General features: G+C 32.1%; 2 protein-coding genes across 3 annotated transcripts in view; one reads left to right on the forward strand and one right to left on the reverse strand.

Annotated features, from left to right (window-relative positions):
• The window catches only part of LOC118193162 (cardiolipin-specific deacylase, mitochondrial), a 53,124-nt gene extending 47,170 nt beyond the window's left edge, over nucleotides 1–5,954 (forward strand). The window contains exon 12 of the mRNA XM_035364202.2: nucleotides 5,606–5,954. Coding sequence (XP_035220093.2) covers nucleotides 5,606–5,705 — 100 coding nt within the window. The 3' untranslated portion in view covers nucleotides 5,706–5,954. The remainder of the gene's footprint in view (nucleotides 1–5,605) is intronic.
• An 8,055-nt stretch (nucleotides 5,955–14,009) lies between these two features.
• Nucleotides 14,010–26,719, reverse strand: part of LOC118200152 (uncharacterized) — a 36,232-nt gene continuing 23,522 nt past the window's right edge. For both annotated transcript variants that reach the window (XM_085810411.1, XM_085810410.1), the window contains one exon: nucleotides 14,010–23,611. In XM_085810411.1, coding sequence (XP_085666537.1) covers nucleotides 23,476–23,611 — 136 coding nt within the window. In that variant the 3' untranslated portion in view covers nucleotides 14,010–23,475. The remainder of the gene's footprint in view (nucleotides 23,612–26,719) is intronic.

The following is a 26,719-nucleotide window of genomic DNA, read 5'->3' on the forward strand; positions in this document are numbered from 1 at the left end:
GAATTTATTTTCAGCAGGCAGCATTCAAAATTATATGAAACAAACTAGATATTTATTATCCCACTGATTGAAAGTTGGCTACCATCAAAGTATGAAAATTGGCTTGCTAAAATTAAACCAATCTTTCCTGCACAATTCTAAATCTTCTTTATTTGCTAAACAACCACGAATCACTCGTTATTTACTTCTATAATCTGCAATCTAAAATTCAGGATATTAAAAAAAACTGTATGAATATTAGTTTCAAGTTTTTAGATTAACTGACACAATTAAAAACCTATTACCCAAAGCTCTGTTTAATATTATGATTACAAATTTACCACATTTTTATTATGTTCGAATCTACTACTTTTTGTTAGTCCAGCTGTTCTTTTCCCTGTTCAACTGATTTGAATTCTCTTGACCAGCTGTAAATGAACCAGAGTGCAGTTAAAATTGTGATTCAACAGCCGTCAGTCATGCTCTTTTCAGAATGGACATTCTCTTGTCATAATTTTTCATGGTGCATTGCCATTGTTTATACCTTTTCAAATAATGTACTGTATCATGTCATTACTACATATATGTTTTGATGGTAGGTTTCGATAACTTTGAAAATAATCTGTTGCTTGCTTTTCTGTAAAATGCTGGTTCCAAATTTTAATTTTTTTCCCCTTTGGAAATACAAGGGCAAAATACGGCAGCAACGGTTAATTTATATCCTTATTCATAAAAAAAGTGGCTGATCGAGAATCATTTGGAGACACATCATACAAAGTTCAGATGTTATAAGTATGTTTAGACATCACACATATCCATATGGAGACAATTTCATGGTCAAAAGGACAATACGCAAGAAATGCAAATTATTATTCTTCACGGACTCTGTCTCCTTATGAATATAGCTAAATAAGAACATGAGTAACCTCCCTTGAATCGGTTTCCAGTCCTTGTTATAACAGTCTGTCAGCAGTTGCTAACATCACATTTCTGCCGTACATCTACAATTCCACTGTGTGAGAACTGAAACATAATTGTAAGTTTTTGGGAAAATAACGTGTGTCTGGCAGTAATGGAGTACTTTTGCTTTATTCTTAGGTAAATCTAAAAAACTCATAACATAAAATGCAGTAAAAATTAATGAAATGAACAAATAATCTTCAACAACTTTTCACAGAAAATGAGGTGTTACCAAAAAATGATAAATTGCAAATAGATGTTACTTGAATTGGTCTAAAGCTGACATTCAGCTAAAATATTCACCTCGTCTGCTTTTTTGAATTTCGATGACTTCTGGCAAACAAATGGTCATGTACCATTTGGAATGACTGTCCTGCGTTGCTGTGACCAGTAATGCCGAAGAAACAGGCAACCATTTGCTTTGATGTGCTTGTTTTGCAAACAACTTTTGTTGGATTTGGCTCATCTTGGAAGACCCATACAGTCGACTGCTGTTTTGTTTCAGGCTCATATGCATACATGTTATATGTTATATGTCACCCACATAATGTTATACTCAGAATTTGATGTACATTGAACGTTTTCTTCCAATATTTCCCTGCACCAATTGACACTAGCCTTCTTTTCTTCTTCTGAGTGTTTGTCATATTATGCTGGATCCAACATGAACAAATCTTTTCTATGGCCAAGTGTTTGTGTAATATATTATTGATGCTTGTCATATTAATGCTCAAAGATGCCTCAGTCTCATGTTATGTCACATGATTTTGCTTTATCAGTTCACGCACAGCATTGATATTTTCCGGCACAACAACCGGTTTTGGACGACCTTCACAGAATTCGTCCTGGAGTGAAGGTCAACTACTGTTTAATTCATTATACCAGTTTTTTACAGTGCTGTAGGATGGCGCTTTATCGCTTTAAAGAATTAAGTTTATTGAAGCACTCTTGTCTTGATAATCCATGCCAAAAGTTATGAAAAATAATCGCACAAAAATGTTCACGAGTCAATTCCATTTTTTGCCCGAGATGAATTTTTCAATTTATTGTAAACACAAATCGTGCTAAAACGGCAAAATGTTCTGAAGAAGTTGTGAATAAAAATATCAAACTTTCAACTAAAATTTTTTGTGTTACCTAGCACACTTACTGTTGCCACATAACAGAATATCGACAAAGGATATACCTTATGAGGTGCACTTTAATTTTTTAAACATTTAATAAAAATAATTGACAAATGTTATATATATTGAGAAAAACTGTCATATTCATTGGAGAGCAGGTGGGAAGTGATTTACACAAATCATGCAATGAACATGAAATTGGTAAACTTTTAAGATACTAATTTTACACCAGAATAACACACATAATGCTAATTAACCACTGTTTCATTGGCAAACTTAAAAAAAAATTAATATTAATGAAATTATTTAAAATATAATGGCAAATATACTATTTACTTTTATCATATTTTGTAAGATTATTTCATGTGAACCAACATTAAAAATAAGCACTAAAAATACAAAATGTTATATAAATTTCCTCAATGAAAAAGTTACATTCAAATTAAATATTTCTATGAATTTATATATATATATTTAACAAACATTCTTTATTCGTTAAAAGCAAATTTAAAGAAAATTATATATCTATATATATTTATTTAAGCATACAAGACCTTACTGATAGCACATAGTAACATTTTACTAAGTATTATGTATAGTTTTTATTTTGTGAGGCTTCTCCTTGGGACTATGGAACTGCAAAAGACAAATCAGTATGGTGTAGAGGTATGTGGGACATTTTTGCCATATTTTATCTGTGAGGTACATAGGGCTTTGCTTTCTTCATTCCCACTGGACTGATCATTTTGAAAAGGGACACGTTTTATTAACAATTATTGTCAACCTGTTTATGATTGCTGTATTGAAATCCTCCGTATTTCTGAATTCACCATTGCCATAGAATACATGAATTTACAACACTTAATCTCCAAAATGGAAAGTCTTATGTCACTGTTTCTTTTTCCTTTCTTACACACTTTTCAGATGATCAAATAATTCATGAAACTTTTGTTGTGTTGCACTACAGCATATAGGCAGTAAGTTTTTAAAATGAATCTAGCCTTTTCTTTCCACCACTCCAGGGATCAAGTAGCATTGCCAAAGAATTAACAGGATTCTTTTCTGAACCCTTTTCATAGATTTCAGATAAACAATGCGACTTTGATTTACTTCCCAATCAAAATATCGCTGTTTTTATCTGATAGTTTGACTCAGGTTTGAAAGGCAAATGGGCTGGCTCCATGATTGGCCTTCCCCTTTTATAAAATGAATATGAGCCCGTTTTCTTCAGAATGTCTTCTTACAAAAGTATCTTTCCTCATAGGCAGATAGCCTTCAAGTGCTTTGCTATATTCACATAATCTAACCCAGTTAAAATCATTTCACACAAAACCAGTTTCATCACAACTCATCCACCACATTTCACTAGCTTCATTGGCAAATATTACTGTGCAGAACTGTATGCCTTTAAGTTTAATATTGATTCATCAGTGGCTACATTTTTTTCGTGCACTAATAGTGTTCACACTTCATACATTTTGTCAGATACAGTCTTATTATCATTTATGTGCAAATGAGCAATAATACAAGGAAATCCTTTTACAATATTTGCTGTAAAATATGAGTCATGAAGCTCTTTTAATATTGATCAATAGTATCTGTAATTTGGTGATTCCTTCATACCCAGTAAGAAATCAATTTCATACATTCACTTTGCATATATATTTGAAATAATAAATGTTCAATGAGTGGCACTTTAAATGTTTTAAAAAATATTTTGTAGATTTTTTTCCTGTAAATCCACAAGTTCTGTAAAAGGTTGATGTGAGATGAGTTTAGGATTAATGAAGAAGGTAGTGGCATTTTAAAGATATTTAATAATGAACAAATGAACATGATTATGAAATAAAGTGAAAGGAAGTATGATGACGACATAATAACATCAGGATCCATTCTCCATGCTGCCGTCACAGCATTTCAATGAATTCCAAAAATCAGATTTTTTTGTAAGTTTCCCTCTTCATCTTGAATTTGTCTAGCCACATTTTTTTTTTTTTTTTTTTTTTTTTTTTTTTTTTTTTTTCCAGTCTGCACCAAGAATAATTCACTTGGTGATCTTCTTAAGCTTGGACACACCTAAAAATTTCCTTCTGTACGCACAGAAAAATTGAATGAAAAAGGATTTATAGGTTTCTCTGAGCTTTCTTTATTTATAGTAGATGGCAGCTCAACACAAACCAGTCCATATATTTTAGCCATGTTTAGATTTTTAAGACCCTCATTTTTCAAAGAAATCTTCCAGATTTTTTTTAGGGTATAAAAGGAATTGTTTGAAAAGAAATTTCTATGTTACTTTTTTGGCTGTATGCTAATATCCTTATTCTATATTAGTTTTAAATTTTTACCTTGAAATCTTGCCTAAAATCAAATGGCGAACCCTAGATATGCCCAGACCGGGCTCACCGATAATCTAGAACAACTGAGAGTCTGTATTCTTTATTTCTTCGCATCTCGTCGGTCAGTTCATTGACGACAATGCTCGTTTCAGCATTCTTTTCGAAGCTCTTTCAATCAGTGTGCCACTTTGGGCACACCCACAGAATTAAAATGAAAAGTGCTAGCTTACTTTTTTACTTGTGTATTCCTCTAGGCCTGATTAGACTGCCTATCATTTTTTTTTTTTTTTTAATCAAAACTCCAACTTTAAAAGGTAGCGTGACGGAAAGGGTTAATTTACAGCACCCTATTTTTTGCATCGTGAATGAGAGGAAAAAGTCACATCATTCCTACTTTCAAATAATTTAACAAAGTTCCTAAAGCACATTTGATGTTATTATCGCTTTAAAAAAATATACCAAATTTCAAAATGTGCCAATATATAAATTCGCATATATCTTTTGAAATTTTTAATAAAAAACTCTAATCTTTTTCATGTATGCTTAGAAATACATCTACTTTAAGATAATGTTAAAAATTTTATAAGTTATAATATAAAAATTTTTTTGAAAAAATATTTAAATATACGAATTTTTAAAATAAATCATAAAAAATGTGCTAATTATATTTGGATTAAGCCTCTATTTTTTTATAATTCTGGAAGAAGGAATCAGGTAAGTTTAATAAAAAAGATATTAATAAATATATATCAAATTTAATTAACATTGGGGAGCTAATTTTTTAAAAACTTGAGTGATTTTTTACAAGACTTGGTAGTTCGGTATGATTTGAGTTGTAGAATCAAAATATGGAAAAAAAAACGGTATGTCATTTCATGAAAAGTCTGATTTTGTGTCAAAATACCTATATTAGAACAATGCTATATATAAATCTAATACATATCCTAAGTTGCGCTTTCGAGACATGAAAAATGCAAGTTGAATTTCGTCAATTGGCCCAGTAAAACAGGAGATATAGAACTGCCCCCCTTTTTTTGTGCAGTGTACCTATCTAGTTATGGCTTTTGAATATTTCTAAATTTTGACATGTGGCATTTGCATTAATGAAGTTTAGCCACAGCTGATCTGGTATCTTAATTAGCATTCACTTACAAATAAGGTATAACGAAATTGTAATAATTTTATAACTTGTAAATTTTATTACAGGAAAGCAATAATTGATGCTTTTGAAAAAACAGTTCAGAAATACCACAGAAGCAGCATCCTTCTAGAAGACTCAAAAATTGAGCAAGATGCAAATTCTTGACAATAATCTTGTTCATCACTCATTTATTTTAGGAAACCGCCTTTAATTTTTTTTTTTTTTTTAAATCATAGTCATGTATATAAATTATGTTGATCTTCCAGCAATGGAAAAGTTAATTAAAACATTCAGATAGTGATGGCAGTCATATTTTATATATGAAAGTGGAATTAGAGCTGACATATGAATTGAATTTGTTATATCCGATGTTTTTATTGCAATATGTTTTAAATAAAATGATTTATACACAAATTTGTCATTTCGTTTTCGTATATTTTGACTCTTTTATTAACCATCCCCCTTTTTTAAAATTATTTACTATTTTTCATTATCACTAAGTGTGCAATGATTTACTGGTAAAACCTAGGAATGTAACTTGCAATCTTCAAATAAGAACATATATGAAATACAACAGCAAACTATTTTAACATTAAAATTCTCTAATAGTCTACTTTTATATATTTCAATTTAATTATCCATTATATTATTAATTTCAATTTAATTATCTCAGTATATAAAATTGTTAGTATTTATGCACAAGATGACTCTGTATTTTGTCTACTTTGTAAACATGTCCTTAAGATTATTCACAATCCCAGGTTAAATTGAGAAGCACAATTAAAGATATGAGGGTTGGAACTTTAATAGTGGCAACACAGCTGAAAAAAACGCTACGCAACAAAACCAAAGAATATCGCGTATACCACAAGTAAACTACATACCTACCTTACCTCTCAGCAAAAAGACTTGTCCTGCCTACATCATGCGCATGCGGAGTGACGCGAAGAACGAATCCTTGTATTAGCTCGTGGTCTAAAGTAAGTGTTGTCAGGATGTTTTCAAAACAAGAACAACTATGTTGGATAAAAATTGAATGTGCCAGAGGTCGTACAGCACGACAGTGTAATCAAGGGCTTCAAGAGGCTTGCGGGGAATCTGCATTGCCTTACAGAACCGTAGCAAGATGGGTGAAAGCATTCAATGAAGGACACCAAAACGTGGCAGACATGCTGCGGCCAGGTCGTCCGAGTGTCAGCGATGCAGACGTGCAAGCTGTTGCCACACTATTGGACAGTGATCGCCGCCAAACGATCCGTCAGCTGGCCGGACAAACAGGATTAGCGCATATGACTGTGCTGCACATTCTGAAGGAACGCCTGTCCATGAGAAAAATTGTTCCACATCAATTGACGGAAATGCAGAAATGGCTATGATACGATGCTGCCCGAAAGTCTGCCTGCCGACTTTTTTACGCCGTATCATTACGCTGGATGAGACTTGGGCCCGATCGTACCAGCCAGAACTGAAACGCCAATCAAACGAATGGCGTCATCACGGGTCACCACGACGTTCGAAATTTCATCAGAACCCCAGCAATGTGAAAGTTATGGTGATTCTCGTGTACGACTGTGATGGTGTCATCCTAACGCATACCGTTCCCCCATAGCAGACCGTCACTGCGCAGTATTACTGCTCATTTTTGAAGCACAATCTCCAACCAGCTTTGAAAAAAAAAAAACGGCCACACTTTCTGCAGAACACTCCTCTCATTTTGCATGACAATGCTCGGCCGCATGCAGCGCAAGCTGTGACTGATTTCTTTAAGCGATGGGGCTGGGAAGTGCTTTACCATCCACAATACTCCCCAGATCTAAGCCCTTGTGACTATGACTTAGTTCCCAAGATGAAGGAACCACTTCGTGACACTCGCTTCCAAACTGTTCCTGAGATTCTTGCGGCAGTAGACTGGTCCATTCAAACTATCAACAAAGCAGGTGCTGCTACAGGTATTCTGCGACTTCCACATCGTTGGAAACGGGTTGTACACAATGCTGGCGACTATATTGAAGGACTGTAAAACATGGTGACATGAATCACTTTTGTATTCCTTGTAAATAAATAGTTGCCACTATTAACCCTCGTACAATAATATATAGGTGACAATAATATGTAGGTGATGTAAACATAATTTCAAAAGCTTTAACTAACTCTTAGGAAATAGGGCTTAAAAATTAATACACATGAAACTTATGACAATTAGTGAAAATAGTCTGTCTCCATCCTTTTTAGAAATTGTTTAGATTATATTTGAACTAGAAAGCCCAGCGATCATACGAAATGACCACTGTTCTAGATATTATAAATTATAATTAAAATGATTTGTGCAAAGGTGTCTGCTAATTTAAACTGAATTACCCAGGGCAAGCGGTGAGGATGCCCCTTTGCTTACTGCCCCATGGTGTTTCCCCCTTCTTCTTGCTTAATTGCTTAAAGTAAAGTGCAATGAAGGAAACTACTGGCGGTACATTTCTTAAGAGCCACCGCTAGCTCAATAAATAAAGGTGATTTAAATGATAAAATGTTAATTCACATGTCAAAGTTCCCTTTATACACAACATTTCTTTCCAACATTTTTAAGCTCGTCTTGCAGAGGACCATCAATTATTTTTAATTTTACATCCCATCTTTCATGAACTCTTGAACAGGCAACATAAAGTTGATGGTGTCCAAATGCATGCTCAGGTAAAAAAATGGTAACACACTTAAGTGTTTGGCCCCAAGACTTATTGATGGTCATAGCAAAGGCAAGTTCTGCAGAAAATTGTCTACGTCTCAATTGAAACGGCATCCCTGTGCCGTGGCAACTTCATCCCATTGGCTAGTACAGTTACGCAAGCAACCCATAAACTAGCGACGACAAACAGACACTTAAGCTGCATATATATATGGGGTGAAGTAAGATTATCTCCTCCAAAACGGCTGGCTCCCGGGCTTAGCGAAGCACACCGTTGGATTCCGCAGGTCTGTGGCACGCTATTTTGACCATTCGCGTCTTCTTGGGACTTTAATTAGCCGAGATATTAATTAAGAACTAATTTCCCCTACATTTTCCACTTTCTTTCTTGGGTTTTCCCTATTAGAGGGATCTGGCTACGTGCCAAATTCTTTTTTCTCGAATATCTACGGAACGGCGCCAAGTTGAAATTCGAGACGCGTATCCTTGGATTCCAAAAAATTATCTGAATCCATCGATACCGTTCTCATCTTCGTACGACTTTAATCGGCCGAGATATTAATTGTAAACTGCGGAAACGTTAATTTCCGTGCTCCTTTTTCCGAGTGGCAACAATAAACTATCGGCGACACACACTTTAACCGCTTATGTATATAAAGAAGAATGGATAGTTTTATTTATCTTAATTCTGAAATTAATTGCAATAATATTACTGAAATACAGAAAAGAATATAATACTTATGTGTTAACACAACTGCCTAAATAGAAGACACCAAATTTTTAGAATTCGGCATACTTTGGCAACTATGCATTTAACAAGCAATCGAGGTAGATGGGGCTGTCGGGAATCCAGAAAAGCTCCCATGATGCTGGTGGCCATAAGTCAGCTTGTCAACTGATGTTGGTAGTTCAAAAATCGCTTAAACATTAATCAAAATTTTGCAAGATTCATGCAACTAAAAGCAATAAACTAATTGGAAGAAAAATATTTTAAGACACCAAATAACAATAATACATTTTCATAATTGTGTTTGTCAATGTTTTCATTGTAAGATAGTCATTATGCTTGTTATTTTTCAGTTTTGTCTTGCTAATTGAGTCTGTAATTGATGTTTAAAGCATTATTAGCAAGAATTGCTAAGCTGTGGGCACCAGATGGTGTGTGTAAAAGAATAATTTTCTGAAATGTTTTCTTTAATAAATTGCTACAATAATTGTATTAAATAAAATACCACTCTCTTCAGAAGGCACGCCAAAAGGATGCTTTGTTTTGTGGGGACGAACAATTCATGCTACAAAGCCTAACTTTGGGAAAAAAATCTGCATAAATTAATTTGCGGTGAAATTATTCTAATTTTTGGCACATCATGAAAGGAACACTCATGTATTCATCATAATTAATTTTACAACTTTATATTTTCTTAAAAAATTGTATAAAATCAAATGATATATTCTACAATAAGATTTTTCACTTTCTTCAAATATATGTGGAAACAATATCCAAATAATCGGATCTGATTAACAAAAAGAGAAATTATTAAATATCTCTTTCATAAAAAAAACTAACATGAAAACAAGAAAAAAGAATATTTCTTATTATTTCCATCAAAATAATCAAGCCAAAGATTACTTTCATTTGCACCAATGTCAAATCTAAAAATTTCACTTATTTTTAAAGATGATGGGGTAATTCTAAAATGAATTTTTTGCAACCCCCCTTTTTTACTGTGTATTTTATAAGATCATCATAAAAAAAAAGATTTTTATAGTATTTCTAGTATTAATATTATTTGGTTCTACAAAATCAAAAGGTTTCAAATCTTGAAGTGTCCTAGTTAAAAATGTGGAAGGTATGCATGCTGTGATTTCTATATGTGATAATATATCCATAGTACAATCACTATAACTATTACTTTGCTCTTTAGAAATATCATTGTCATTAGTATCAGAAAAAAATGACTCTTTGATCATATGTATATATTCTTCTTCTGTTAAATACAGAATTTTGTTTTGCCATTTGAAGTTAAAAAAAAAAAAAATATTTCGCTAAATGATGCATTCATACACAAAACATCTGTCTCACCAGATGCAAGGCTATATCTAGTGGCAACAAAAATTATTTAAATGTTCTATCTAAAAATTCAAATGTGATATGCTTGTCCTCGGAATCAATTTAAATATGACACACTCCGGCTGTCAAATATTGCAGCTGATGCATATGTGACATATCCATAGTAATACAAGTAGCAACAATTGCTAAGCTGTGGGCACCAGATAGTGTCTGTAAAAGAATAATTTTCTGACATGTTTTCTTTAATAAATTGCTACAATAATTGTATTAAATAAAATACCACTCTCTTCGGAAGGCATGTCCTGCCACCCAGGAAATTTCATAACAATGCCATCACCTTTATGAAAAACAACAGCTACTCACTTAGCATCTTCACAAGTGTATTCTGGCACCTGGATGAAGGTTGCATTCTTCCTGGTACAGACTGAACTTCATAAGGGTTGTGGGCAGCCCTTGTATTTTAATGAATAATTCAAGTATTATCCTTAACCTGCTCTGCCATAGGCACTACAGGTGGTTAATGAATAAATGGCCAACTTGCAGAAAAAGTGCAAATTGGTTGTACCCATCAGACAAACTCCATTCACCCTGCAAGCAATGACGCAATTATCATATATATACTTTTCATTGCATTCAAATTGCAGTGTATTTTATAGGCAGATTTAGATTTTTTTTTTTCTTAAGTTCTACTCTCAAATAAGTACTTCTGGGTTTTGGCCGCAATGGAAATAACTATGGCAAAATTTCTAGGGGATAAACTGAATAATTGATTCAAATTCATTCTTAAAGTGACTGCCACTGGATTTCTGCCAGAACAAAAGGAAAAATATTGAGCTTGTAAATATGTTTGTTGATTGACTTTTGGCATAAATACTTAATTAAAACATATATCTTCTTCTTCAATGGCCAGACAGCCCAGGATGGGCCCTTGCCTTCCTCAGAATCGAATTCCAAGCTCTTCTATCTCAGGCCATGGACATCCAATTGGTTATTTTTAAAATTCTTAAGTCTGTTTTCAAACAGTCGAGCCACCTAAGTTTAGGTCTCCCTCTTTTTCGGGTGCCAAATGGTCTGGCCGAGAAGATCATTTTAGTTACTTGATTTTAATCCATTCTGCACAGGTGTCCTGCCCATTTAATTCTTTGAATCCTTATATATTTTACTATATATATTTCTTTAAAGCATTTATAGAGTTCAGAGTTAGTTCGCCTTCTTCAAATATTGTTATATTTTATGCCACCAAAAATACTTCTCAAAATTTTTCTTTCAAAGACAGAAATGATACTTTTAACTTTTTTTGTCATCGCCCAGGTCTCAGCAGAGTATGTAAGAATGGGTCTGATTAAGCTTTTGTAAATTATACGGATCTCAGGCATTAAATCATTGAGAGTATTAACCTCTGATCCTAAATATTTAAATTTGCTAACAGTTTCAAATTCGTAACTCCCAATTTCAAAATAGAGATTGCTGTTATTATCACATGGCATGTATTTAGTTTTATTTTGGTTGATTGCTGGCTGCAGCCTCTAGAGATGTAAAAGCCTGTCTAAGTGACTCGGGACTGCGTGCGGCATGTCAATATCGTCAGCAAATGCAAAAATCTGAACAGATTTGTTAAAGATAGTTCCACAAGTATTAATGTTGGAGTCTTTTATGATTTTTTGGAGGGCAAGGTTAAAAAGCAAGCAGGCCAGTGCATCACCCTGTCTGACCCATTTGAAACAATAATAAGCTCAGATAGATTATTCTGGATTTTAACCAGAATATATTTGTCTAAGTTTGTAAGAATAGATTTGCCTAAGTTATGTCTCAATAGAGTAATGCTGACCAAATTTATAAGTTTTTCAGGTATTGCAAATTCTCTCATAGCTTCAATTAAATATTTTCTGTTTATTGAATCGTAGACAGTCTTAAAATCAACAAAAAGGTGGTGTTTTGCAATACCATATTCATTAGTTTTTCCAAAATTTGCCTAATGTTAAAGATTTGTTCTGCTGTAGATCTTCCTTTGCGGAAACCACATTGGTAATCACCCATAATATTTTCTGTATAAGTTACAAGTCTACTAAAAAGTATATTGGAAAATAGTTTGTAGAAAACACAAAGGAGACTGATTCCACTGTAGTTGGTACATTCCAAAATGTCTCCTTTTTTATGTATAGGACAGATGATCCTCAGTTTCCAATCTTTGGATAAAACTTCTTGGTTCCAAACTGATTCGATGAGGTGGTGTATTTCCTCAATGTTTTAACCTGCAGCATTTTTAATGAGTTCTGATGTAATTAAGTCAGGGCCTGGAGCCTTGTTATTTTGAGCTTTTTAATTCCTTCTCTAACTTCTGCCAAAGATGGTGGCAGGATACTATCGTTTTTTTTACAGAGGTAGTTGGTTGAAGACCCATCCCGTGTATGGTCATTCAACAAATTACTAAAGTGCTCATTCTACCTGTGGAGTACCTCTTTTCTGTCATTTAGAATGATGATGTTTTTATCTCTACAGGCAGTAGTTCTAGGCTTAAAATCTTTGTGGCCAAGATTAATAAAATATATATCTATATAATAAAAAAATTTTTGAAACTATCGGTCAGCATATTTTATCTTCTGTAAAAAACAGCAGAATTGCACTAAGGCGGTTGTATTAATATGTAAGTACGAAGAATCTTACATGCTAATAGATGCCTCTATGATCTAGCATTCATAAAATTGGGCTTAATCTCAACAAGAAAATCAAAATAATGCTTCATAAAACTATAACATAACCCATATTAATGTAGCCTTCAGAAACCTGGCAGAAATTTTAGTGGCAATTATACAGTACAAGGAATGAGATTTGCTAGATTTATTGAAAGAATAGATATAAGGAAAATTAGTAACCAGTACAATTTTTAAATCATGGACAAACACTGAGCAGAATACATGAAAGATTGAACTGGCCAGAGAATGTTAAAAATCTTAAATCCATCAATATTTAAAACCAAAAGGTTAACTAGATACTAACCAAAAAGGGAGCTAGAAGTAATACCAGAGAAGAGCAGTGAATCAGTAAAATCTGAAAGTGAGAAACATTAGTTTTTTTGCACCATTTTTCTCCCAATGTAAGTAGTAATTTGTTTTTGCTTTAAAAACACACAAGCTCGGAAATTATGCACTGGTTTTTACAGACATGTGCTATGCACATAGCTGAGTTGCAGCATATTGCTTTGCTAATATTTTTTCACTGGTCATGCAGATAATCAGAAAGTATTTGAAAATATTATACTTTTATTGAATAAAATTATTTTATGTATGAGAGTATTGATGAATTTTTAATTATATTTTTACATTTATATGCATTTCTTATTTCAAACAATCAATTATAACAGCTAAAAAAATAATTATGATTATTTACTTATGCAAATGAACATGACAAAAATTTACACATATCATGACATATTATTTAAAAAACAAACGATTCATCAAACGTTTTTTGAATTAATAAGTCTATTAAGTTTAACACAGCTCAATAAAAATCAGTAGTCTATAAACTTATTAAAATTGGACTGCTTGTTTAATAAATTCATCGAAACATGCAAGAGCTGTCTAATAAGAAGGATATTTTCCTAGACAATTTCTCTAAGAAAACTGCTCATATTCACATTAAACTGGGGGGGGGGAGATCCACATCCACACTGTTTTTGCTAGCCTAGAAATTTAAAGAACTACCAGAATTCCAGCATTAGGAATTTTGTTTTTTTTTTTGGGGGGGGGGAGGGAATAGCATTTTATTTTTTTCTTACGGAAAACTTTTTAATTTTTTAGATCATGTCTTTATCTGCTTGTAAATTGCAAGCAAATTCTCTTAATTTTTCTTTCTTTTGCAAATATGTCAAGATTATTTTAGAAAAATTCTTTTTTATAGAAATAATTAAGGACCTATGAGCAAACAGGAACTGAATAAATTCAGTTAAAAATACTATCTATGCTTGAACTTCATTTTTGTAATACCATCCTAAAAATAAAATAGATCCGTAAGTATGATGCATTATTATTAAGCATAACTTAATTAACATAATTATTAATAAGTTTGAGAATAAAATAAACTTTATAAAATTTATCAAGTAGCATTAAATTTTTTATGCTTATAATAGTTGAATATATTTGAAAGAAGATAAGTGAAATTTTATTTACATTTTACTAACAGTTAGCTTTATGTTGATTTTATGTTTCATTTTGTCACATACTTGCTCAATCTAGAGGTTTACTAGATAGCAGGTAGATTTTTATGTCAAACGGCATAGGTTAAAATAAGAAGTAAAATAATAATCAGCGTGATTCATAACAAAAGACTGGCTGTTGTCACCACTGCTGCTTACCTAGAGAAAGACCTGCTGTTCAGAACAAACCTGAAAGGCCTGATGTAGCCAAGGCTGGCAAGTTTTGAAAGCTAGTTGGGCTCTGTCTGATGCAGTTAGTGTCGTAGCTTCATGTAAAATTCCAGGGGTTGTAACCCAGTTAACATACTTTAAGGTTCCAATAAGACGCACAAGACGTGATAAGTTGTTTGTATTATAAGTCTTACTAGATGCAAAGTTTTACATGAATTTTTACATTTTTGCATTTAATCTTGTGACCATGATAAGGAATAAAGAAAGGCAGCAACTCATTTTAATATGCAGAAATAATTTTTAAGGGTAAGCAGTCAGTTATCAGTAATTAAATTAGGTAGTTAGTCATTATGCATTTACATAGCCAATACTAAATTTTATTTATTTTTTAACAATATTTGTTAAAAAAAGCCCTATTAAAATCACAATATCGTAAAGTTTCACAGTTTAAAACAGATGCAATTTATAATATTGATTCTTAAACAATATTAGGATACTTACACATTAAAAGCTACAAAACATTTGTTTTGTAACAATAACATTCAACACAATATTTATGCACCTTTTTAACCCCTTAACTGCGTGGGCGTATAAATACATCTTCCTCAGCTGATGCGTTAACTGCCCTTCCGAAATGCTATCATTTAATTAAGATGTAATAACATGCCAAACAAATATTAATTTAGAAGTCAAACAACAAAAATCAGCGTTATATTTTCAAATTTTCTCAGGACTAGTTTCGATGGTTTTACCAAATCATCATTCTCAGTTGCAAAAATGCAAATGAACAAGATAAGATATAATGATTAGATAAGTTAAGATAAGAAACTGGGAATAAGCTACTGCCGCCATCTGTTGATGAACTAAAATATAATTTCTTTAAATAACTCAGGAATTCATATCCGGAATGGGGTCCTTGAGTATGGAACTCGGAATTTTATTGATGGGAGACTATATGACCCAAAAGTTAAATTTCTGAAAAATATGTGCAACTTTATAGCTAATTGATGGAAAGAAGAGAATGACAAAAGAATTTTTATAATCTACTAAAACAAGAGTGTGCCTTTTGGTGTGTTAAGATGAGAATTTTTTAACTGCTTGATTAATAATGTTGGGTGAAAAGCCCCTCTCAATAGTTATTGCTTTAAATAATTTAGTTCTTCATCAAGGGATAGTCTGGAGGAGCAAACTTGAAGAGCATGGAAAACATAGGAATAAAATGAAGCTAACTTTTGTTTAGTCAGATGACATGATTTGAAGTGTGGTGGAAGGCAAACTGATGAAGGTTTACGGTAAATCGTAATACCGTAAACCTTCCAGTAGTAGTTGGATGTGTTACGTGTGACCAGAATGTCAAGAAATGGAAGAGAATTGCAAGTCTCAAGTTCAAAAGTGAACTGAATAGCAGGATCAAGAGAATTCATTGTTGAAAGATATTTATTTAAATCCTCTTTATTACCTTTAAACAGGGTAAAAGTATCTATCACCTACGTAGTGGAACCATACCGGGAAGTTTAAAGTTTCAAACAATTTTGAAGCAATAGCTATTGATATTAATCAAGCAGTTAAAAAATTCTCACCTCAACACACCAAAAGGCATAACTCTTGTTTTAGGAGATTGTAAAAATTCTGTTGTCTTTCCCTTCTTTCCATCAATTAGCTATAAAGTTGCACGCATTTTACAGAAATTTAACTTTTGGGTCGTTTATATACCCATCAATAAAATTCCAACTTCTATACTCAAGGACCCCATTCCGGATATGAATTCCTGGGGTATTTACAGGATTTCTTGCCAGTGTGGTTTAATTTACATTGGCCAAACTAAGAGAGCCTTAAAATTTCGCGTCGAGGAACATGAGGCATATGTTAGAAAAAAGGAAACACAGAAGTCTTCTGCTACCCAGCATTGTTGGTCCGAAAATCACACTTTCAATTTTTCTGTAGCCAAAATTATTCAAAAAACATCTTCCATTAGTGAACTGGATTTTCTAGAGGCATTTCACATTCAAAAAAATTCTTTCTGTTCTAGTTAACGATCCTAATTCCAATCCATCTTTGCCTTCAGCCTAAGAAATTATGTTTTAGTTCTGGTTTCATCAACAGATGGCGCCAGTAGCTTGACTTTTGTCCGTTATTTCTTATCTCTTCTCATCTAACCACTACATCCTATCTCGTTCATTTGCGCTTTTGCAGCTGAGAAGGATGGTTCGGTAAAACCATCGAAACTAGTCCCGTGAAAATTTGAAAATATAAAGCTGATTTTTGTTGTGTTTGACATCTAAATTAATATGCTATCATTAGCTTTTGTTGCTACCAGTAAAATTATTCACAAAGCTTTGGAATGCAACATCACAATGACCTTGACAGAGTATGCAATTTAGGTTACTATTTCAGAGAAGGGGGGGAGAAATTGGAGGAGAGATATTTCTGAAATGGTTAAAGTAATGATTGTGCGGTTATTGCTTGTGTTTCTGTTTGAATAAAACATACTTTTTTTATTGTGTCTTCTGTTTTTGTTTACTGTTTGTAATAGGTGCATTTTTTTATGAATATGTATGACAGAGAAATACATGATTACTTTCCGTGATGTTGAGAACCAGACACCTCAGAATATGCTATTACGTCAGATGACAAGGATTACAAGGATTATGACTATTCTCCAAAAGATGCTCGACGTTGTGTACGACTTGATATGAAAAATTTGCCTATACCGCTTCCACACTTTCCATTTAGCTACATTGAGTTTACAAGTTATAACACTGAAACCTGATATTACAGTTTACTAATCTAAAAGTAAATTGGGTTAAAGTGCAGAATTGCCCACTTATTTGTTTGGCGCTTTTTACAAGAGTAAGAAGAACTGGATTTTTGTCAATTTTCTTTGACTTTTAAAGTGAAAATAGGTCAATGTGTACATGCATAAAGTCAAGGGAAGGCACAATGCCATTTTTGTGCAATTCTGGGAATTTTTTTAAGTGAAAATAGGTCGATGTGTACATGGATACCGAGTATGTGCAATTCTTAAAAATGCACCAAGCAGTGGGCGATTCTGCACTTTCTCCGTAAATTGATCAAAACTCCATTTTTGGAGATCTTTTTAATTATACAAACATCATTTTTATTATATTTACATCTTTTTCATTATACTTTTAATCTAAACATTAAATTTTGTATTTCATTTAATTATTTTTTTTATTCTTTATTTTGTGGAAGTAAACAGTTTTTAGACAGCAAAACGTGCACTTATTTTCCTCCAATACATCGCATAACTATGCATGCCTGTGTGAAAAACAGTGGCACTGAGGAGTGAATCTTGAACATTTTCCACGGCAGTTAAGGAGTTAATTCAAAGCCTTCCCAGACATTTTGGCTAATTTATATCGATTTCCTTCCCTTTAAGCATCTTTTCTAACAATTAGAAATTTGTCTCAATACACAAACCAGTGTTCTTACTAGGTTATGTATGCTTTATCTCCTAACATGTCAACCTCTCCACTATGTACCTTTGAGTGTTTACTTGATCTGGTAAAAGTTAAATAGTCCAAACTCCAAACCGCCTCCCCCAACAGATGTGAAGCAAATTATCACTATGTCTGAAAGTAACTACAAAGTCAAACAAAAGTTTAAATAAGAGGAACTTCGAATATAAAGCCATATATGCTAACAAAATCAATTACAGCTCGTGGTGATGCAATTAAACAAGAACAGTCAAATTCAAATTAAAAATGTGGACTAGTGGTCAAAGATTGTACAATTCAATTTTAATTTAAGCTGACTCAGTAAGTCTATCATTATAACTAATTTAAATTTTAGCAATGATAATGCAAAGACAAATACAGTCAAATACCAAAAATCTGCCAACTCCTGAAATCCGCATTGCGTCTCAAAATATAAACATTCAGTTTATAGGTTCCGGAAACCGCAACATTGAGTACGAAATACCAAATAACGATGTCATAATTACTGAATAATAATGAGTCATAATGGAAATACCAAATTATTGACATCATGATAAAAGTTTTTTCCCTTCTAATCTGCATCGAGGTAAAAAAGCAGACGATTCACTGAACTCTTCTTTCAAGTTCACGATTCACATTGTTGTATTTTCTGACCTTTGTTATTTCACGAGATTATTTAGTGCTGTCTTATTTTTTATCTGTATATTTTGTGGATACATTAAGAATATTTTAAATTTCAGCCCTTTTTTTAATACATTTACAGATAAGAAATGCATTCATGATTTTACTGCTTGCAACGTTGAAAAACGTAAACATGTTGCATTGATGGTAATGCAAAAAATGCAAATTCTGCAAAAGATGGAGACAGGTGCTACTCCTCGGTTTATAGCAGAATCATATGGAATTGCGATACGATTGAGTACGATATACAGAAAAATAAAGAAAAGCTGTTGAAATTTTACAGTAACAGTGATTCTAACACCGGAATCCGAAATCGAAAATCTTTGCACGAGGCAAAATTGGCAAAACTTGATGTTGTGTATATATAATACAATGAATAATATAATCAATTTATATATATAATAATAATTTAATGCATATAAATTATTGCAATAATGTATATAATAATTTAATTAAATGTATCTAATACACCTTATTTATTTTGCACTTTTAGTCTGAATATTATGATTTATCTTTTCTGTCCTGAAATCCGCAAAACCTCTGGTCTTAAGCTTTGCAGATTTCTAGACTTCTACTGTTAAAAAATATAAGAGCTGGCAGGAACTAATGCAATGAGCAAGCAGAAGTCAGAAACACACTCTGTCTTACACTCCAAAAACCTCAGTTTAAAAACTGTCTAAGTGATTTGCATTTTGATGACGAAATAGAAATTGGAAATTACAATAAAAGCTGAAATTATAAACAATTGGGTAATTTACATAATAATAACTGTACATATCTTTGAAGAATAATTTTCTTTCTCTTTTGTATTTAGTTTCTTCAAAATGTTTCCTTTCCATTTTAGAATTTTTGGATTTAATTAAGGATTTCTGTTATTCTAAAAAACACTAAATGCATTTAGAATGTTGAGAAAATGCGGCTAATTTTATTTTAGTAATATGAACATTCAGAAGAAATATGAAATAGATATGGTAAAGGCTGGTTACAGAGCTGATGTGGCAGAATTTTTAGAATTTAGTGACACACCGAACAACAAAATCTAGAAATGGCAAAACTTTTAGAAATTAAAGCAGGCATTGGAAGCAGAATTTAGGATCCACAGAGATTGCATCATGTGGGAAAATGTCTAGCACCAGCCTTGTGTATGATGCACTAAGACATATTGCATGGAACTTTCAAATTGTCAGTTTTCAATTTCTTTATTAATAAAAAAATTCCTTTCTATAATGCCTGTTCATGTGATAAGATTAGAAGTATTTTTGATATTTTTCATGCTGGTGTCTAGTGAAAAGTGGAAAAAATAAAGGGAAAAGAATCAGAAGTGAAACATTAAAATATTGTGTTTTAATCATCTGGAATTTCTGATATTCTTCAAAACATAAAAAATTCATCACAAAATTTCTATAAAATGCATCTATTACGTGTTAATACCATGGAGACATTTTCCATTTTGTCACATCTTTCTGGAATCTTCAAGAATCCTGGATCTATAAATCTTGCCCTCAAATCCTAAAAAAAAAATTACCCCTACCAATTCTATAACAGCAAAAAGCCAGAAATATTTTTTTTGGGGGGGGGAAGGGGTAAAAAAAAAAAAAAAAACCTCACAGGGAAAAAGTGTAACATTAATTTTATAGAGAAAACTGATGCATATTCTGAGAATGCTGAATATTCTGAGACAATTACAAGGGAAAAACTCTTACCATGAAAAAATTAAAAAGCAGACATATTTAATTAATTACATAGCTATTTTGCTTTTGATAAGAACCATTTCGTAAATTGTGCTTCAAAGCATTATACCCTGTTCATTTTTCAGATTCAAAATATTGTATAATAAGTGGCCAAAATTGAACTAGAGAGTAAAAAATAAAAATGTTTTATTTTAAAGTTACTTTTTAAATAATTTCAATATATTGCCATTATTTTAATGAAATTTATCAATGTTACAATGTTTTAAAAAAAATCATGGAAAAACACCCAGATCTCAGAATTAAAAATGTTCTTTAGAAACTGATCTTAAAATTGTCAAGATGTTGATAAGTCACCAGATTTAGACCCATTTAATAAAAGAATTCATATATCCAAAAGCAAAAACCTGATTAAGAGCTCTTCATTAAAAAAAATTAAATAATTTCAAAATGCTTATGTTGCTCAGAAACTCGAATATCCCACCATTTATATTATAAATGGGAACAAATTGTAACCCATTCAACTATTCAAAAGATAATCATATATATCAATAAATCGCCAAAAATATTCCTCCAAAATGATTATTCACACTCAAAATGGCAGTCATAAAAACAGACGGAAACTTCAGACGATTAAAATTAAGGACCTTCTGCCAGGTCGAAGTTAAGGACTTTTAAGGAACAAAAATCAATTCCAAAAAACCCAAGGACTTTTAAGAACCGTGTGAACCCTTTAGATGTTTAAAAGCCTGCATGGAAGCTATATTAAATGATATAAAAGAAACTGATTTTTAAAAGCAGTAATTAACGATTCCTTAAATCTTTAGCAGTCAGGCATTTCAGCGAGATTTGCATGATTAATAACTTTACTTTATTTTTATAACCTGTAATCATCAATATGTTACTTGGATTATAAAGAAAATATGAAAGAGAAATATTTTAAATAATAAGACAGTATATACGAATTGGCAACAAATGTCAAGATCAGATTAAAAGTCGTACAGCCACACAGAGTTATTACAGACAAAGTTGTTTATAATTATGCATTAAATCATAATTATAAACAAATTATGCTTTAATGTGCAAACAAAAATTTTTGCGCTTTAAAGCATAATTTGTTTTGTTTTGAATTTTGTGCAGTTGATTCCTATAACCACAGAATTTTAACTCAGTAATTGATACAGTTATCTGGAAAATGTTAGCACTTGCATATTATACCATTGATTGTAAAAGTAGCAAGGGTGATGGTGGCCCCATTTGAAAAATACAGAAAAATATCATACAATAAAAATCCTATGTAATTTCAAATAATTCTGATTATTATTGTAAAACATTTCATACAATTGCCTATCTTTTTGGCTTTACAACAGTTTTTAAAAATAACTCCTAAGCTAAGCTTTCCTTTCCTTTGGAAACTACTGCATTTGTATTTTCTTTGCTGACAACTGAAAATTCAGTATGAACAGCAAGATATTTAGATGTAGACAATGGCAAAAACACAATTGCCAATTTGCCATCAAACAGAAGTACAGATGTTATGAGTGTGCTTTATGTTGCGATTATCCATAAATAATGCTAAATCATACTATTCCACATGAATTTCATGGTTGACAGGATAATATACATAAGTACTGATAATTTTCCTATTTTGCTTGAGTATGGAAAAATTATTTCTCACAGTTCCAGCTGAAGGGTTAAAAGTGATAATCACAATATTTTAGTCACAAACATCTATATTTTGGCTCTCCAGTAGCCAAGTCACTGAACACAGATAGTTTATTTGGGATTTGAATCCTGACGAACAGGCTGCATACATGGACATTTCATGCTTTGTGTAATGTGAATATAAGCCAGTTTCCTTTAAAAATCTTCCATGAGGCATCATTCCCTTTGAAAATACCGCTGTGTGCAATGCTTTACACACACGAAAAAAAAAAAAAAAATAGAGGAGGGGAAATATTTTCTTCAAAATTTTAATCTGAATTTAATTACAACTCAATTAGTCAGGTTATGCTGCTTAAATACAACAAAGCACATGAGAACTATTTACCTAAGCAGAAGGTTTCTTTTGAGGAAGATTTTCTGTGGGAAACTGGTCCATATGCATGTTACACATGAGAAAAACTATAAAAACATCAATGTATCATCTTTGCATTGCTGGATTTGAGCTTTCATCAAACTAATGATGTTCAGCATCTTAAACCACTTGGCCATGCATGGGCCATCAATTAGCCAGGCACAACATAATCACTATCTTGTCAAAAATACAGGTACAATTATTAAATCATGTATTATATTAATCACACAATATGAGAAATATTGCCAACTTGCAACAAACAAAATATATTTATTTTCTGTATTACGAAATACCCAGCACTAGTATATATTTTCCAAGTTTATAATTATTTTAATTTTGGGGAGAAAAGCAGAATAATATTAATGTCATGTTAATCACAAATGTCCTTTCTTAAAAACAATATATTATGAAACGCATAAGCATAATTCTAATATTTCCACAACCAGCCTTTATCAACACATTTCCTTGTCAGATGTTTAAAGTAATTTTTTCTTCAAATGCATAATTATGTTACCTGATGATGTACAAATTTAATTCCATGCACTCTTTTAGTCACTGGCAATAATACTTCATTTTGAGTTTAGACATTTGAATTTTCTGGCAGACTACAGCCTTATCATTATCTATTTTTTTAAATATATCAGCAAAATAAGTTGAATTCTTCATGGTAACAAAGGAGATGTTCATTCATTTGTGGTTAAGCCTACAAAATAGTACTCCATAAAAATTCCTTAACATGTTTGTAATATGAAGTATCTTCACCAATGAAAAAAAAAAATTGTTTTTGGATTAGTTGAAAATTCATCTTATCAGCACAATGATATACACTAATCCAACAATTTAAGAGTGAAATCAACCTCGTTAGAATGATTTTACCGTTTTCTTCTCAACTAACATGAATAAAGCTCAATTAAGGATATTTACGCACAGTTACTATCAGAATTCACATCTGAAAGCTGAAGCAAAGCTTCAGCTACTATATTTCTTTCTTCTTTCAATACTTTGCTTTCACAAAATTCTGGTTTCTCCGTCTCTTCAGATGCAAGATTTTTCTTTCTGAAAGAGAAAGTTTAATGTTAAATACACAATTAATAAAAATTACAAAATTTAATCTTATCATGCAAAACATCAAAACTGAACTAAAGTAATATATTAATAAATAATTTACTTAAAATATATTAATTAGTTGAAACTGCTTTCATAAAATTCAGCACTTTTTTAAAGAAATTTAATATTTTGATACACATGACTAAAATCAATATTTCAAAGCTTTATAGCTTTTAAAGAATATGCTACATGTATATAAATGATATGAATGAAAGTCAGACCATCAGATTAAAGAATTAATCACTATGTACAGCACTAACTGAACATTAATATACATGGATTAGCCAAAACATTATGACCATCCTGATAATATCATGCTGCTTCATTTTTGGCATATAATATATATGTATCCCCTCATGTAATGGATTCAACAAGTTCTTGATAAGTGTCCACAGAAATGTTATGTCAGATTTACAAGAGGTCCAGAAGTTCCCTTAAATTTTAATGCAGTTGATGAACTCCAAGTTAGCATACTGCAAAATTTCAATATGTTCCCAACAGGAATTTTATATCTAAGAAGTTAACAGGACAAGAAATTAATTGAAATGCATTTACATGTTTCTTCGAAATTTAGCCTTTTGGCAAGTAGTACATTCAGTCCTGCTGGTAGAGTCTATTTCTAGAACAGATGATGGAAGCCATGAAAGAATGTAACTGGTCAGCAATGATGTCCACATAAAATGCAGTTGTCATCATGTGTGTTCTCAACTACCAATGTTAGAAAAGAAGATTATGCCAATACTGACAAGGTATATTGTGCATTTTACAGAATCCTTACATTTTGACCTAAAACACTATTTTTGTAAGATTAAGTCCGTTTCAGATTAAAACTTTTCATGTAAATCAAAATCCATAAAGAAGATTATCCATCTAGAGCCTTGGCAATAGTCAATGTTCAACCTCAAGTAAAATATGCTTTATTTTCAAACGGGCAACAAAAAAAAGTATGCATTCTACAAGTGAACTTGTGCTTTCTTGTTCTCAATGTTTGCTGATTTATGCTCAAGGGAAATTTGTTATGATAAAGCGTTGTTTACTGTAATCTTATGAATATCGTTTGATGTTATGCAAATTGTATTTCTTTCTTTGTACCGAGGAGCGGCGCAGACGCAAATTTGCTAGGTTTTTAAAGCTTGCGTTTAGAGCTTTGAGGTTGCTGTGAATTATTGGAGTTTCAACTAAGCAGGGGTTCTTCTGAGTTTGTATTGGTAAGCCGCTACTGAGTTCGGAGTTTGCAGTGTGGTCTTCGCCGTTCCTCAACTAACTTACTGTTTGAAAGTCAATAAAGAAGTTTCCGTCAACGTTATGATTCTGAGGTTTTCCAGAATCTAACCAAATTCAAGAAACCATGAGCTGCAGTGACCGTTGGAGGAACGTGCAAAGGTTATTTCAACATTTCTGGAATCGATGGAGCAGTGAGTATTTATCTAGATTGCAGCAGAGACCCAAGTGGTGCAAGTTACAACAAGATCGGAAGATTGGTGATATGGTTCTTATTAAGAACAAAAATCTACCTCCACTACGTTGGAAATTAGGTAGAATTACTAAAGTGTATACTGGTCTTGATGAGAAAGTTCGAGTGGTGAGTTTACACACGTCTAATGGTGAAATAAAACGACCTATAGCAAAGCTATGTGCTTTGCCATTTAATTACTGTTTTAGAGACTTTATTTTTCAGGTTTATGCAGTTCAACAGTTTAAATTTATTGTTTGAACCTCCTTGGGACTTCAAGGCTGGGAGTATGTTCGATGTTATGCAAATTGTATTTCTTTCTTTGTACCGAGGAGCGGGGCAGACGCAAATTTGTTAGGTTTTTAGAGCTCGCATTTAGAGCTTTGAGGTTGCTGTGAATTACTGGAGTTTCAACTAAGCAGAGGTTCTTCTGAGTTTGTATTGGTAAGCCGCTACTGAGTTCGGAGTTTGCAGTGTGGTCTTCGCCGTTCCTCAACTAACTTACTGTTTGAAAGTCAATAAAGAAGTTTCGGTCAACGTTATGATTCTGAGGTTTTTTTGGGTTCTATACTGAAGTAATATCAAGTCAATTTACAGTCCACTATTTTTAACAACGGATCGTACAAATATACTTGTGATCAATATATGTTTATAATTTAAGCTACAGACACTGTTCTGTTTATGAAATCAAAATATGTTTAACATCCTTTGTATTTTCCAGTGAGATTGAGAGTAATTTAAGAGCAACATCTTAAATTGCACACATTGCATTTTGAGAAAGCAAAATAGGCTTTTGCTGATAATATTTCCTGAATGTTCAAAATATGAATTCCTTGGTAAACAACAGAATTTTTTACTATGATTTAAAAAAAGGCCTTTATTTTAAATTTCAAACAGTTTATACTGAGACCAGGGTAGCCACTGACTTTTCCAGGTGTGTTTCAAGAAAATTCCAGTCTATCTGCATAATGCCTGTTGGCTGTGCTAAGAAGTAAATTAATTATGGTATTACTTGAAAACACGAAAATTTTCCAATTACATACGACTTATATTCCCTAAGCATTACTATTATAACTGTAATAGGAGTTGTTTTCTCCACTAAAGATTGAGATTAGAATCTGCCCAATCTTTAATAAAAGAAGGCTTTTTTTTTTTTTTTTTTTTTTTTTTTCAGCTAAACGAAAGAAAGAAATCTATTTAATGATATTTTTAAAATAAATTGAGGCATTTTATATTTATTTCACATCATCCATAAGCAAAAAATATATGCATTAAATTTCGTGATGGTATGTCATCATACTGCTAGAATTAATTTCAGGATTATGCTAGAGAAAATTTACTGATATTAGGAAGTATTATTTACTAATAATAAATAAATTTAGAGGGAAGAAGCAACATTAAATGATATGAGTAACATAAAAATAAAGATAATTACTTAAAAATTGAATTAGAATAATCAACGATATTTTACGAATATAGTTATATTACATGGTTAGCCTAGGTGACTGATTACTATCTTTTTATTTTACTGCAAAATAACAAATAAGGCAGTTATTAAAAAGGGGGAAAAAAAGGCCAAAATGACCCGTTTACTGCTCATCATA

This window comes from Stegodyphus dumicola, chromosome 2 (genome assembly GCF_044657685.1).
Source record: "Stegodyphus dumicola isolate Sdum_Otavi_A_Nest chromosome 2, ASM4465768v1".
NCBI lineage: Eukaryota > Metazoa > Arthropoda > Arachnida > Araneae > Eresidae > Stegodyphus > Stegodyphus dumicola.